At 35.4% G+C, this 14,787-nt stretch overlaps 1 protein-coding gene across 1 annotated transcript; it reads left to right on the plus strand.

The window, feature by feature from the left end:
* The first annotated feature begins 312 nt into the window (after window positions 1–312).
* Window positions 313–2,590, plus strand: LOC131019887 (uncharacterized). Its single transcript, XM_057948480.1, has 4 exons — window positions 313–767; window positions 845–925; window positions 1,224–1,258; window positions 1,976–2,590. Exons 1-4 carry the CDS (start codon window positions 544–546, stop codon window positions 2,029–2,031), a joined length of 396 nt encoding a protein of 131 aa, XP_057804463.1. The 5' UTR covers window positions 313–543; the 3' UTR covers window positions 2,032–2,590.
* Window positions 2,591–14,787: the final 12,197 nt, after the last annotated feature.

Consider the following 14,787-nt stretch of genomic DNA (forward strand, 5'->3'; position numbering starts at 1 on the left):
GATAGATTTTTGTGTTTATACTTGCTAACTTTTTGCGTCAAGATCAAATTCTCTTAGCAGAATTAATTCTTTTTCCTAAAGGATTAGCGCTAATTTTTACGTTTTTTATATTTTTCCTAAAAGATAAGTGCTGATCCAGCATTTATTTTATCTGCAAAGCATTTTCTTTTGTTAAATAAGGGTGAGCTTTATATCTATCAATTCTATAAACCAATACATATTCCAGCCCCCAAATTATTTCTCTCTCCTACATGGCACACTCACAGTGCTTTATTTTATACTATCTCAAAGCCTTTTTTCTCATCTATTTTTGAAAGCCTTGCCGTGGTGTAATATTACAGCCGTTACGGTACCTAGATTTCTCTCACAATTATTACACATGTTAAAAAAATTGTTTCTTTTCTGAAGTTTCCAAATTATTCAATCAATCCTCCCACAAATCTCAAACAATCGGCTGTGTAATTCAGAGATTCAGTCTCTCTCTTTCAATCTCATACAATCGGCGCAGTAATTGAGAGATTCAAGCTCTCTCTTTCAATTTCGATGGCACAAATTAGGGATGTGCTTCATCCATGGAAACTCTCTCTTTCAACTTCATGGTTTTGGCTTTTCGATGGCACAATCGGCTGTGAGATTAGAGAGATTCAGTCTCTCTCTTTCAATCTCAAACAATCGGCACTGTATTTGAGAGATTCAGTCTCTCTCTCTCTCTTCAATTTCGATGGCCCAAATTTGGGAGGTGCTTCATCCATGCTGCACCCTTATAAGTGATAGATTTGGAAAGGCAAATCAGCGGATTTAATCCTACCCATACACCTTGATTTTTTATATAAATTCTTTACAGGCTATTCCTCTACAAGTGGGCTTTAGAAATTGCAAGGAAAGGGAAAAGTTGCAGGTCATTCTTCGTCCTTGGAGCAACAACAGTTTCTCATTCGAACTTATTGGCTCATTGAACTTCAGTGCCATGTGTGGTTTAATGTTATTTTATTTCGAACACGGTTTTGGTTTTTTTCGTTTTTGGAGAATGTTGTGTTTGTTTCGATTTTGTCAATTTGGTCGCATATATGTGATGTGTGTCGTGTTTTTGGTCTTCAGTTTTCGATTTATTTAAAGAACTAACCATTATTGCTCACCAACTGTTCTATGAAATGTCTAAGAATATAAGTCTGCTCTTATAAAAGATTATCTGTTTGACAATCTCATTTGCTCATCTCATTTATAGGTTGTGACTCCTATTGCAGCCCTCAATCAACAGGTATGTGATAAACCATTCCTTAAAACTTATATACTCTGTTATTTTTGAAAGCCTTATTAGATTGGATCTGTGCTTAAAGATAAGATTTTTTTGGCATTTCATATTGTTAAAGGTACTGAACTTTAGAGAGAGAAGCTAAAGAGCTTGAATTCATTTCAATATTGAAAAAAACTAAACTGATTACATTAACTATCTGCATAACAGCTGTATAACAAACTATCTAAAGATATAGTGATGTGGCAGAGGCTGGATCCTTAGCTTTGAGCTGCATACTTCAATACATATATACTCTGTTTCTTCTTTTTTATGTTTTAATCGCTTATAGATTACCATATTTCGTATAAAACCAGTCCTGATTTCATTGGGTATCACTCATATTTAGTTCGAATAGGTTATGTATGTTCTGTCATCTTTGATGTAAGTGTGTGTTTTATAGCATGTCCATCCTGCCCACAAGCTGCAAAGTAACATGAAAATATATTAGAGCGAAGATCAGATCCAATTCCAGGGGATTTGACATTTCACCTGTGTCACATCCATGCAGGTTTTATAATTAAACTATTAATATAGAGATATGATTTATATAAACTTGAATTGATAGGCGATATTTTTTCTGAATTGTCCTGGTGCAAACTTGAATGATATTTCTATATATATTTCAATTGTGTTATTCCAAAATTTGATAGATGATATTTATCTGTTTTGTTCTCAACAAAGGAAATGACCACAAAGAATGGAATCATCCAACTCAACTCCATCGATGGAAAAACTAGGAAAAACTTCGAATATTGCGGTTATCAGAAAATTGAAGCATTATGTGATCATACTTTTATCTTGGGAAAGAAAAAGATGAATGTCGTTTAATTATTAGTTCATGGGCAATTTGCCGGTGGAAATCTTAGGAGTGCTTTCATGGAGTTAGATTGTAAATGGACGACTTGGATTTATATTCATAGCTGATGCAATTGGATCTAAACTAGGTTTATCTTAGGTGTATGTGGCCCTCAATGAGGGTTTATCTTCCGTCCATGTCACGTGGTTAAATATGATTTCTAGCAATCAATATATCTTGTATTCACAAAAAATTATATTTTCTTATTAGACACTCTCTTTAGTTTTAATTTTTCAGATGGTGATAGCTCAACTTACGATTTATTGTGCCTGCCTCTAGAGAAGTGTACAACTTTGTATTGTGTTACTTTTTATAAAATGAACTCTATGCAGATGTTAAGAGTCATGTACCTGATTTGCTTATTATACTGCCTCAGATCTGTTTCTTTGGATAGTTACACTTGCAGTTTTTTATCTTTCAGTTGCTTTTGTCCACAAGAATTTTATATCATGTACTATGTGTTATATTTAAATGCTTGATACTTGTCAGTTGGTGCCTAAACTTGTCAAATTATCGCTTAGGAATATTTATTTATGTTAAAAGGCACATGAAGGTGCTTTCTGATTGTGCTATGCTTCATTGAGTTTTTCCTGGCAATACATGGAAAGCTTCCACTGCAGCCACTTCATCAATTGTATGCTCTGGCCAACTGGTATTCTCGTGATACCCTTATATTGTGCTCTTACACAATGGTTGACTAATGCTCCCACTGCAGACTCACTTCAGTCATTTTGTACAAATCAAGTGTATATTGTCCATTAATTTGAAGCACTTCTCAATCTTGTTTATCTGTATTATTTAACATTGATCATATATAGTAGAGAATGATATATGTTTGTAATCTATCTCTTCTTTGCTTAATACCAACAAGCCAATGACTGCTGTTAGCGATCTGGAAGATGCTTTTGAAATCAATTACAATAGTATATCGACATGTAGTTTAACCTCTAATTATTTGTGCAGTCAAGGATTTATAAAAATATAATATGTGATGTTATTGCTTTCCACCAAAAGAGAACTTAACATATGAACTTCCTCTACCTTACCCTTTGAGATCTTATTGCCCTTAATCATGGGAAATACTTAACTATGTCAAGTTAATATAGGCATTGCAAGTGAAACCCAAATAGTAGAAGTATTTTTTTATAGTTTTGACAGTACTCATGTATGTGTACTAGGTATCCGAAGATTTTTAGCCATTTTAATTATGTAACTTATTATTATATCCTTTCTACAAAGATTTAGATAGCTTATTTTATTTGTATAAACAACGAAATCCTGCATAGCGAATAACATTATAATGTAAGCAAATAAATAATACTCTCTTTGTTCATGAAAATAGTCATTTTTTTTTTTACCTTTTTTGATCAACAAAAAAAGTTTATTTAAACACTATTCCGCGACATATCATCCTTAATATATCAATTTATTTATCTATTCTATCATATAATGGGCTTCACTCACAATTCAATTTTTTTGTTGAAATTATTAATATTACCCTTTAGGTGAGACTACTTCTCCACTCATAATACACTCAACCATTTTACTAAAATAATCAGCCATCTATGTATCTTATATATAATAGGAAAGTGACTTATTCTACGTGGCATTCTCAAATTTCATCATTTCAAAATCTCTCAAATCTCATTCATTTGCAATGATTTACAATATATATATTCTCCATTATTTATAAATTAATTAACTATTACATTCCATATAAAGATTCATTAATCATATATATAAGATTAATAGTATATATACACACACACACACACATATATATATAATATTAATTTTACACATAATCTAAATTAATAAATTTTTACTATTTATTTTATCTCGATAAAAATTAGAGTTACATGTTCGATAAAAAAATGGGCTCAAAGTGAAACGATAAAAATGGGCCCCTATCCACCATCATAAAAACAGAAGCTAACATTTTTTTAAGTCGCATTATAACATATGGGTAGAAAAAAAAAGTATTAGTAATTATAACAAAATAACTTATTGTCGCCTTTTTAAAGATTTCGATAAAATCATAATCGCATGTGCGTTGCTATATAAAGAAGGTGTGAAATCATGTCCAGAAATCGCAATAAACCATTACTAATTCCACTAATATAAAACATACATATAAGAGGAAGCTCTTACTCTCCAAACTAAAAATCTACATTGGTGGATTGATTGAGATTAATTAATACAATTTGAATTGCTTTGTCAACTTAATTTGATCAAATTTATTTAGCTATATAAATAATTTAGTTAATTTATTTTTAAAAATAAATTATTGTGATTAAATAAATTATTTCTTTAATTTAATTTGGCCATAAAATAAAATATTTTGTACAATTTTTTTCAAAATAAAATTTGAATTCAACATTGATTTTTTTTTTTAAAGAAAGTTGACCAATTGAAATACTAAATAAATTAATATAATTTGAATCTCAAATCATTTTTCTCAAGCTTCACACGAGATGATACTCAAAAATTAATTATGGTCTTTCAAACTTCAAATAAGATGATGTTCATAAGTTAATTTTATTTTTTCAAACTCTATTGGGATGATGCTCAGAACCCATTTATGATATTTCAAGATCCAAATGAAATAATGCACAAAAGTTTGTCATGATTTTTCAAGTTTCATACAAGATGATGTTTAAAAGTTAGTTATGATCTTACAAGTTACAGATGATATAATCTCACAAGTCAACTTTGATCTTTCAAGCTTCGGAGAGTGATGTTCAAAAAATTGACACATAAAAGTTAGATATACTCTCTCCGTCCCATTAAAGTTGGCTACATTTCCATTTTGGGCGTCCCACTAAAGTTGGTCACTTTCTAAAAATGGCAAAAAATTAAGCCACTATTTATTTTAGTTAAGTTCCAATTAGTTCATTTAATTAGAATCCACCCCACCTCCCCCCAGCGCCCCCCACCCCCTTCTCTCTTCTTCTCCGGCGGGTGCCACCCCCATGGTCGCCGCCGCCTCCTCTCGCCCCTCCGGCCGCCGTCGTCGTGGTCTTCGCCGCGACCACCGCCGACCCTTTCCTTCTCCCTGGCCTCTGCTCTCTCCCTCTCGCCCCACCCCTGACCTCCATCTCCCTCCCCCAGCGCTGCTCCACACCTCCATTTCTTCCACCCGCGCCGCCTTCCTCCACCTCCTCGCCTTCCTTCACCCGCTTCCGCCTCCGCCTCCCTCTACGTAGCGCCGCTCCACAGCCTCCATTTGGGGCTAGGGCTTTGCCTCTCCGCCTCTCCAGTCGGCGGCATCTGCGATTTGGGGCTAGGGCTTTGCCGCCGCCGCCGATTTGCCTCTCCAGGCAGCGCCGCTTCCTTCGAGTTTGGAGATTGAGGGGATTTCGTTGCGATTTGGGCGAGCGGCTGAAAATCGAAGCCTGGGTCCACCAATTTGGGGGTGAGCGATGGAGTGTCGATTGGGTTATCTCTTTCCCCCTCACTGCGCGAATAGGTTGAAGAATTAAGGGGCTGCCGGCGTCGCCGGCGCCGTCTCCCTCTCTCCTCTCTCTCTCTTCCTCTGAATCTCTTCTTGAATTGTTTCTGTGATTTGGATTGTTTTTGTGATTTGAATTGTTTCTTGGATTGGGAGGGAGACGAGGGGGACAGAGGGAGACGATGGTGGCGGCGACTTCGCTGGAGGAGGGGGTGGCTGTTGCCGGCGACTTCGCCGGAGGAGGGGGTGGCTGATGCCGGCGACTTCGCCGGAGGTGGGTGGCAGTGGATGAAGAAGAAAGTGAAAGGAGGAAGAAATTATTTTAATTAACTCAATAATTTTGATGGACCCCACTCAATTAAAACATAACACTCCATTTCTTAATCTCCGTGCCGAAACAAATGTAGCCAACTTTAGCGGGACGGAGGGAGTAGTATTTTAAGGTCTAAACGAGATGATGCTCAAAAGTTTGGTGTTCAAAAGTCGAATGTCGTCTGTCGAGCTTTAGATTATGATTCTTACAGGGTTTAGATGAGATAATGCTCATATGACAGATGAAGTCTTAACTTAATTCTTATTCGTCAATGTAAACAATTTGTACATAATTAATAAAAATAATGTTTATATACAATTGACACAAATGTGAGACATTCCATCAAATTTACATATTTTTTTCTTTTATTTTTTTTTCTAAAATCTGCATTCTCACTTCGACCTTTTTAAAAATTTTATTGAATGAAAATTTATATAAAGGTATATATTACTCTAGCGACAAGTTAACATTTAATTGAGGAATGCGGTTGAAAGTAATACTCTATTACCTCAAATTAAACAAATTCAAAATTAATTTATATATAAATAATTATATTATAAAATAATATTAATATAGTTTAAATTACAATTTAAAATAATTCATCCATCGAATTTCGAGATTATTAACCAATTATTGTTTGATATTTTATTTGTTTATATACATGTTTTATAAATTTAAACAAATTCGAAAAATTAGTTGGTATTATTATATGGGTTTAGGACAAGAATAAGTATTTAAATCATCACATATCTAATAGGAAAATGAAATACTCCTATGTGGCATCACCATATTTTTGTATTTTTATTTATCCTAATTCTCCAAATATTTTTATATTTATTCATTCTTATTTATCTAAATCTTCTCATCCCACATTGTTTTTTTATGAGATTTCACCAAAATAAAATCTATATAAAAAGATGCTCTTACTCTCCAAACCAAAAACCCACATTTAATTGGTGGAGTGATTCAGATTAAAACATTTGAATTGATTTATCAATAAAAGTTTGTCACAGCCCGCCCTAACTAGGGATAGTTAGGCCGAGTGATCCACGACTAGGGATGGGGTTAAAGAAGAAGGGGAAGAAAAGGGGCGTCATTTATAGCCGTAAAACTTACTCATCTTAATAAAACTCGTATTTTTTTTTATTCATTAATACTCAATTGAAAACAGTCTATGAAAGACAGCATAAAACTTAATTAATATCATTAATCAAGTTATACATCGTATGAAACCATTCTCTTAAGACTCAAAGTATGACATAACATACTATAACATCAACAACATCTTGCAGCGGAAAGTAGCTAGACATATGTATGAAGACATATTCTAGACAGGTTAACTATTTATTAACAACCCTGGAGACTCCGCTCATTGCAGCACCATCATCACATCAGCTCAACCTGCACATTTAGAAAACATATGCAGGGCTGAGTACAAAAGCACTCAGTGGGCACATATGCCTAGGTATAAAAAATACATGCTTCAAAACTATAAATTGTCATGCCATCATAAACAGTACAGCAAGGGAGTTTTTCGCTAAAAAGGCCCAAGCTTACTAAGTTCATTTGTGATTCTTAAAGTTCGTCTGCAGACTAAGTTCTCTTGTAATCTATCATATCTGGAACTGTGTGCCGGAGAGGTGGCCACCTCTCACGGTCACTTGACCGGCCAACCCGCTAGATGACTCACGGTCACTGGTGTACACTAGTCCTGGCAGGATAGCTATCAACTGCTCAAGACCCGAATTCGATTGCATCATTGGCAAAGCCAAAGCAGATAGATATCATACTAAAATTGAAACATTTTATGGCAAGACAATACTTGAAATAACTTTAACTCAAAGATTTTGTCATGAAATAACTTGCTTGAACGTAACATTTAAACTCATTTGATATATATGAAACTGAAATTAACAGTTAGATCATTTCATGCATTCATTCGTATAAGAGGCCTACGACACGCAGGGGATCTCTATATACGTATAGTAAAAGTAATGCCCACCTCGTTGTGTCTCTGTATCAATGAGTAACGTCACTCTCTCCCTCAAGTCGTTACTTCCCAAAAGGACCTTCATCGTTATGAAGAATTGGTGAGAAGTTATAAAAGAAACCTCGATTAATAATCTAATCTCTTTTATGAAACATTAGTATCTCTAATGTTCATCTCTCTTGATTGTTAATCAATATAACAATTATTATCTCTCGTCATTACTCATTAATTATAACATCCTTATGTTATAATTAGCAGCGCTTCAATTAAAAGAAATATTTAACACATCGAAAAGTCCACTTTCTTAGCAGATCTATTCGCTCTCATCTCGTCTAATTAACCGATTAGAAAGTTAAACTTTCCATTAGGCATGTATTTGAGTCACGGGTCAACAAGAATTGACTATGCTCAAATTCTAATTTCACTAAAAATTTCGGCATGACCTATTCATATATAATGTCAGCCACGAGATTTCAACGCGTGAATCTCACTACGTGAACTCGTCTCTCGACTCAAAACTTAACATCTTGACATCTTTTCAACGCAAACCAAACAATTCAAAATCATCAAAACTCTTTATCAGTAAACTATCATTTATACTCGACACCAATTGTTCGAGTGTCAGATACCAACATTTATGTGCGTTAATCATAACTCTCACAACTCACACCATTTAGTCATATCGTATCATCCATCAAAACAAATATAATCAAGTTGTTTTCTAGAAAGTTTTGCTGTTTTTGTGTCATCTTTAAAAATTCATAACAACCAACTCAATCATCATAAACTATCATACCAATTGATCTCAAAAACTTCATGAAGTGTAGTTCACTCTAAAAATGGTAGTTAACCAAAAAGGTTAAAGGTTTTTGGAGATATTGCTCTTTTAGTGCAGGCTGTCAAAGATTGACAGTTTCTGCCAATTTTGTTTAGGCCATTAGAAACCAAGGCAAACCTTAATAAAATTCCATCAAATTTAATCATCTAAAACTAAAGGTATCCTTGAAGATTTGGTTAAATTTTCACAAGAGAAAACGTTCATATGATCTGCCAAATAAACAATGAAACTCATACACTTTTACTGTTGGACAAATATGACAGCAGAACAGGGCATTTTTGAAATAATAAACTGCTCTGTTTCAGAGGTCATAAAAATCGAAATCTTATGTTTTTAGAAAATTATTGAAGTCTAGTTTCGTTTAAAAAAAACGGTGATGCAAAATCCTTCATGGATTAATAGATATAAACGTTTTTGTGAAGTCTACCAATAGTTGACAGATTCTGTCAAGGATTTTTCAAAATATCTTTAAAATAGCAAACATCATCCAAAAGACATGAAATTTTGCAGAAACGAAATACACATATCATAGATAAACATACTAAAATTTCAGAGCCATCAAGCAATGAAAACTCATCGAAACATAAGCTTGAAACTGCTGTAAAATTTTGACAGAATTCCAGTTTTAATCTCGTTCAACAATTATCATCCATAAATTGTAAATCAATTAGCATGCTCATGTGATATCGTAGAACACATATACGCAATAATATTCATTATGCAACGTCTCAAACTTCACGAATTTAAATAATCATACTCTAAAAATTTATACAATTTTCGTGCTTGGAAAAATACGAATTTAATATATATCGATTCTAGCATACCCCTAAGCACAAATATCAAGTCAAAACGATCAAACAAAAATCGAAAGACAAGCTAATATGTGAAAAACGGGGCTGCCCTCATGGGTTTCATAGCTACGGTTCGTTCCGTTCTTACTCCCTTCATTAAACATGCTCAACATCTACCCAAGAACAACATACTAAAATTTCACGACGATCCGACGTCGTTTCAAAATAAAGTCGAGAATCGACGTTTTTCGACGTCGACGAAAATCGAAAAGAAAACCATCAAAACGTAGGTAGAGATCTTACCTACTTAGATACGTGATCGAAAAGATGATCGGCGCTCGTCTCGGTGCTCAAATCGGAAGTCAAAAGCTCTAAGCTAATGTTTTCGTATATTTTCATATATCGATTCGTAAGACCAAGCTCCCTTATTTATAAGCGAAGAAGACAATTCTAAATTGTCTTGTCTTCCTTAGTCAACAATTACGACTAAGGAATTCACACTTGAGTCAACAATTACGACTAAGGAATTCACACTTGAACTGTCTTACTTAGTATTAGAATATATCAAATATATCCTAATCTAGTCCATAATATCTTTCAGTTTTGGTGGGGTAGCCTTAGATATTTAAGATATTAACCCGTTAGTCGTTAAATATCCCGTTTCGTCTCGTTTTAACGACTAATTACCCACATTCTTCGTTACTCACCCTCTTAACTCCTACTCACTTTCATTACACTCGTAATTCTATATAAATATAGAAAACGCAAGCTCGTTCTCGAAATTCTGATAAACGAGCTCGGTTCGTTTATCGAGAAATCCCGATTTACTATTCACTCGTCGTCCAAAAATAAAAACTTTCATTATTGGACTCGTATCGAAAAATTAAGAATATTTCTCGACGACATGCACGTAAGATTTTGAAAGTCGACAAAAAGACGAAATAGCAGTATTTTACTATTCATCGTCAAAAAGTCAAAAATTTCAAAAACGTCTTAACGGACTCAGATCTCACTTCCGAGTTCACCGTTCTCATTCAAATAATTATCTCGAATTATTCAAATACTCAAACTCAATTACGGATATAAAATCACACATCATCCTCACATCATCAAAAGAACATCTCAACATCTTTAAAATATAACAACAAAACTTCATATAACTCCTCATCTCTATACAAAGTAATCAAACAAGGGATCTTATACCCTACTTACTCAAACTTAAGCAATTAAACACGTCATCAAAAGCCCGGGTATTACATACCTTCCCCCTTAAAATAAATTTCGTCCCGAAATTTGTACCTTTTGTAAATGTATCGGGTACTTCTCTCACATCTTATCCTCAAGCTCTCTTTCCACTTCTTTCTTAACTATCATATCTCCATTGGACCTTATCCAATGCAATCGACTTATTACTCAATTGCCGAATTTTATGATCTAACATCATCTGAGGTCTCTCTTCATAACTCAATTGCCGAAAATATATATCCTCTCAATTGTGACACGTGAAACACGTTATGCACATTTCCAAAGCTAGGTGACAAAACCAACCTATACGCTATTGGACCTATCTTTTGCAATATCTCGTAAGGACTTATAACTCTGGGTCTAAGCTGTCCTTTAACTCCAAATCTATTCATCCCCTTTGAGGGTGAAACCTTCAAGAAAACTTTGTCTCCTATCTCGAAACTTTGTCTCACGTCTTATATGCAAACTCAATTAGTGGCAACACATTCTCCCGATTTACTCCTCTATCAAGGATAGTAGTTCTTATCATATCTTCTATCGTCTGCTATGCTAAAATTCATCCTTGTACCCAACTCTTTCTGTAACTCATCCAAAAACGTGATGTAATTTTTTTTTTTTTTTGAGGTGATCTACACTGGTACTCAATGCAATCTTATAATGTCACGAACATACAATTGTGCTAACTTATCTGGTCCATACGCGATTAGGATCGGTATGAAATGTGCATATTTTGTTAGTCGATCTACAATCACCCAAATTGCTGTATTTCCTCTTTGACTTTTCGGTAAAGCTATCACAAAATCCATCGCTATGTGATCCCATTTCCACTCGGGAATCTCCAACGGTTTTAACTTCCCATAGGGTCGTTGGTGTAATGCTTTCACTTGCTGACAAGCTAAGCATCGCTCTACAAACGAAGCTATGTCTCATTTCATTCCGTCCCACAAAAATCTATTTTTCACAACCTGATACATCTTTGTGCCTCCTGGGTGGGCGGTGTAAGGCGTGTCATGAGTCTCACTCATGATCGTACTCTTAAGTTCATCATCGCGGGGAATGCATCTTCTCCCCTCAAATAAGATAGCATTGTCTGATGTTTTTTTTTTTTGTAACTCTTGAGATCTCCTGCTCTTATCCTTTCTCGTAACTTGTTCATTGTCTCATCTTTCCTTGTGTTTCAATCACCATTTTCCTCAACTAGGCATCGTCGCAACAATACTCGCTATCGTCTCTGGTGGTTTTATCATCTCTATCATCATCTTGTCAAAGTCCTTTATAAGCTCATCCTCTCTCGTGAGAAGACATCCTAACTTTGACGAGACCTTTCGGCTCAATGCATCGACTACTACATTGGCCTTGCCAGGGTGATAATTAATGTCGCAGTTAACATCCTTTACTAATTCGAGCCATCTCATTTGCCTCATGTTAATATCCTTATGCTTGAAAAAGTATTTCAAAGTTTTGTGGTCCGTGAAAATCTCACATCTAACTCCGTAGAGATGATGTCTCCAAATTTTTTTTTTTTTTTTTTTTTTTTTTTGGGCATGCACAACGGCTGCAAGCTCTAAATCATGCATTGGATAATTTATCTCGTGGGATCTAAGTTGTCGTGATGCATAGACTATAACTCTTCCTTCTTGCATCAAAACACATCCTAGCCCATTCTTTGACGCATCTGTGTAGATGGTATACTCTTTATCCATTTCCGGGACTATTTAAGCTCTTAAAAACTCTCTTTACACTCCTCTTTCCAATTGTACTTAACTACTTTTCTCGGTCTTGCTATCATGGAAAATCCTTTAATAAACCTCTGATAGTATCCTGCTAAACCTAAAAAGTTGCGAATCTCGTTAGGCGTAGTTGGTGATCTCCACTCATGTACAACTTGTACCTTGACGGGGTCAACTTTAATTCTTTCGGATGATACAATATGTCCTAGAAAAGTTACTTCGTTCAACCAAAACTCGCACTTGGTGAATTTGGCAAAAAGCTTCTCAACTCTTAGTGTTTCCAACATCGTTCTCAAATGTTTTGGCGCTCCTGCTCATTCTTCGAATAGATGAGAATATCATCTATGAAAACTAGGATAAATTTATCCAGTTATTGATGGAACACTCGATTCATGTGATCCATGAAAACTACTGGTGCCTTCGTCAAACCGAATGGCATAACTATGAACTCATAGTGCTCATACCTCATTTGAAAAGCTGTCTTAGGTATATCCTTCTGTCAAAATTTGAACTGGTGGTAATATGATCTCAAGTCAACTTTCAAGAAAAAGCTCGCTCCTCGTAATTGATCAAACAAGTCATCTATCATTGGTAAAGGATATTTGTTCTTGAGTGTCAATTTATTCAGCTCTCGATAATCTATGCACATTCTCAACGTGCCATCCTTCTTTTTGACAAAAAGGACAGGTGCTCCCCACAGGGATACACTAGGTCTAATAAAACCTAACTCAAGCAATTCTTGTAGCTGAATCTTCAGCTCTTGTAGCTCCTTAGGCGCCATTTTATAGGGTGCCTTCGACACTAGTGCTGATCCAGGTTCTAGGTCGATAGTGAACTCCAACTGTCTTGTTGGTGGCAATCCTGGTAAGACCTCGGGAAATACATCTCTATATTCTCTTACCACTGCTACATCCTCAAAGTTTTTTTTTTTTTTTTTTTTTACTTGATTCTCCTTCATCATTCAAGTAAACTAGGTAAGCTTGTGCTCCTTTCTTCTTTACCAATTTCGACGCCTGAAGTGCCGAAATGATTGGAATTCTCTTCTTTCTATCAATGTCGTGAAAACATGTCTGTTCCTTCCCAGGTGGTTGGAAAGTTATCTGTCTCTTCTTACAATCAATCGGGGCAAAGTTCTCTGCTAACCAGTCCATCCGTAGAATAATGTCTACGTTCCACATAGGCATTAAGTGCAAGGTTCTTGTTTTCATCTTTAGTGATCCTAACTCAACTCTAATTTAGAAATCATGTGAGAAACTGTAGTAGCTCTTCCTACAGGAGTGATTACTCTCAACTTGGGACTAGCTTGTTTTGGTTCGAGTTTGAAGGTAACATGCTTCAAACAATTAACGAATGCGAGGCTCCTGTATTAAACAGGATTCTAACTGATGCATCCAATAACTTGCCCAATACTACCTTAAAGTCCTGCCTTAAACCGGCACATAAAACTCAGACATCTCATCATCAGTATCCATCTTCTGATGAGCAAATCGTGATAGCTCACAGAATTCTCGGTTATACTCTACAACCGATTTCTTTCCTTGCATCAAACTTCGATAGTCAGCCTCTTGCTGTTTACTGTACTCCTTGGTACATATTTCTCAAGAGTAGCCTTGAATTGTTCTCAGGTGTAGTTTACCAGTTGCTCGGGTGTTAAAGTCCTCTGACGTGCCTCTCACTAGTCTTATACATCAAAAGAATCTACTAGGATAACTCAAAAGTTGTAAGGGTTCAACACTAGAACGACATCAAAACAAATTGTTCAAGAGACTCAAATGAATGACCAGAGGGTAGAATGAAGTAACTACCAGGTCGAACAAAAATGACCTAGAGTAAGAACTCATCTGGCTTTTCAACCGAAAGTTGAAACACATGGGTTTATAAACCCAAAACACGTCTACTGAGATTTGGATCATGCGGACTGGCCAGGTCCAACATAATCACTCCCCAGTCACACGGGATATACTATCCCGAACTTGGAAATTATGTGTCTTCTAAACCCTCAACATACTATACATAACAAAACTTAAGTTCACACCAGCAAGCTAAAAGCTTAAACTCAGGGTCATATGTTCTAGACTCTTGTTTCGAAAGTTCAATATTTTTCAACTCTCCTCTCATGTTGCGGTGGTGGTGGCGGAGTATTATCCCGCCTATCCTTCACATCACACTCTTGATGACATCTTTGAGGCATTTTTGAAATCACAAAAGGAAAACTCAACTCGACCAACGCTCTAAGCATCCTCAAAACTCAAGTTCAATTTACTAACTCAACTTTAAGG

This window comes from Salvia miltiorrhiza, chromosome 4, assembly GCF_028751815.1.
Source record: "Salvia miltiorrhiza cultivar Shanhuang (shh) chromosome 4, IMPLAD_Smil_shh, whole genome shotgun sequence".
NCBI classification, from domain to species: domain Eukaryota; kingdom Viridiplantae; phylum Streptophyta; class Magnoliopsida; order Lamiales; family Lamiaceae; genus Salvia; species Salvia miltiorrhiza.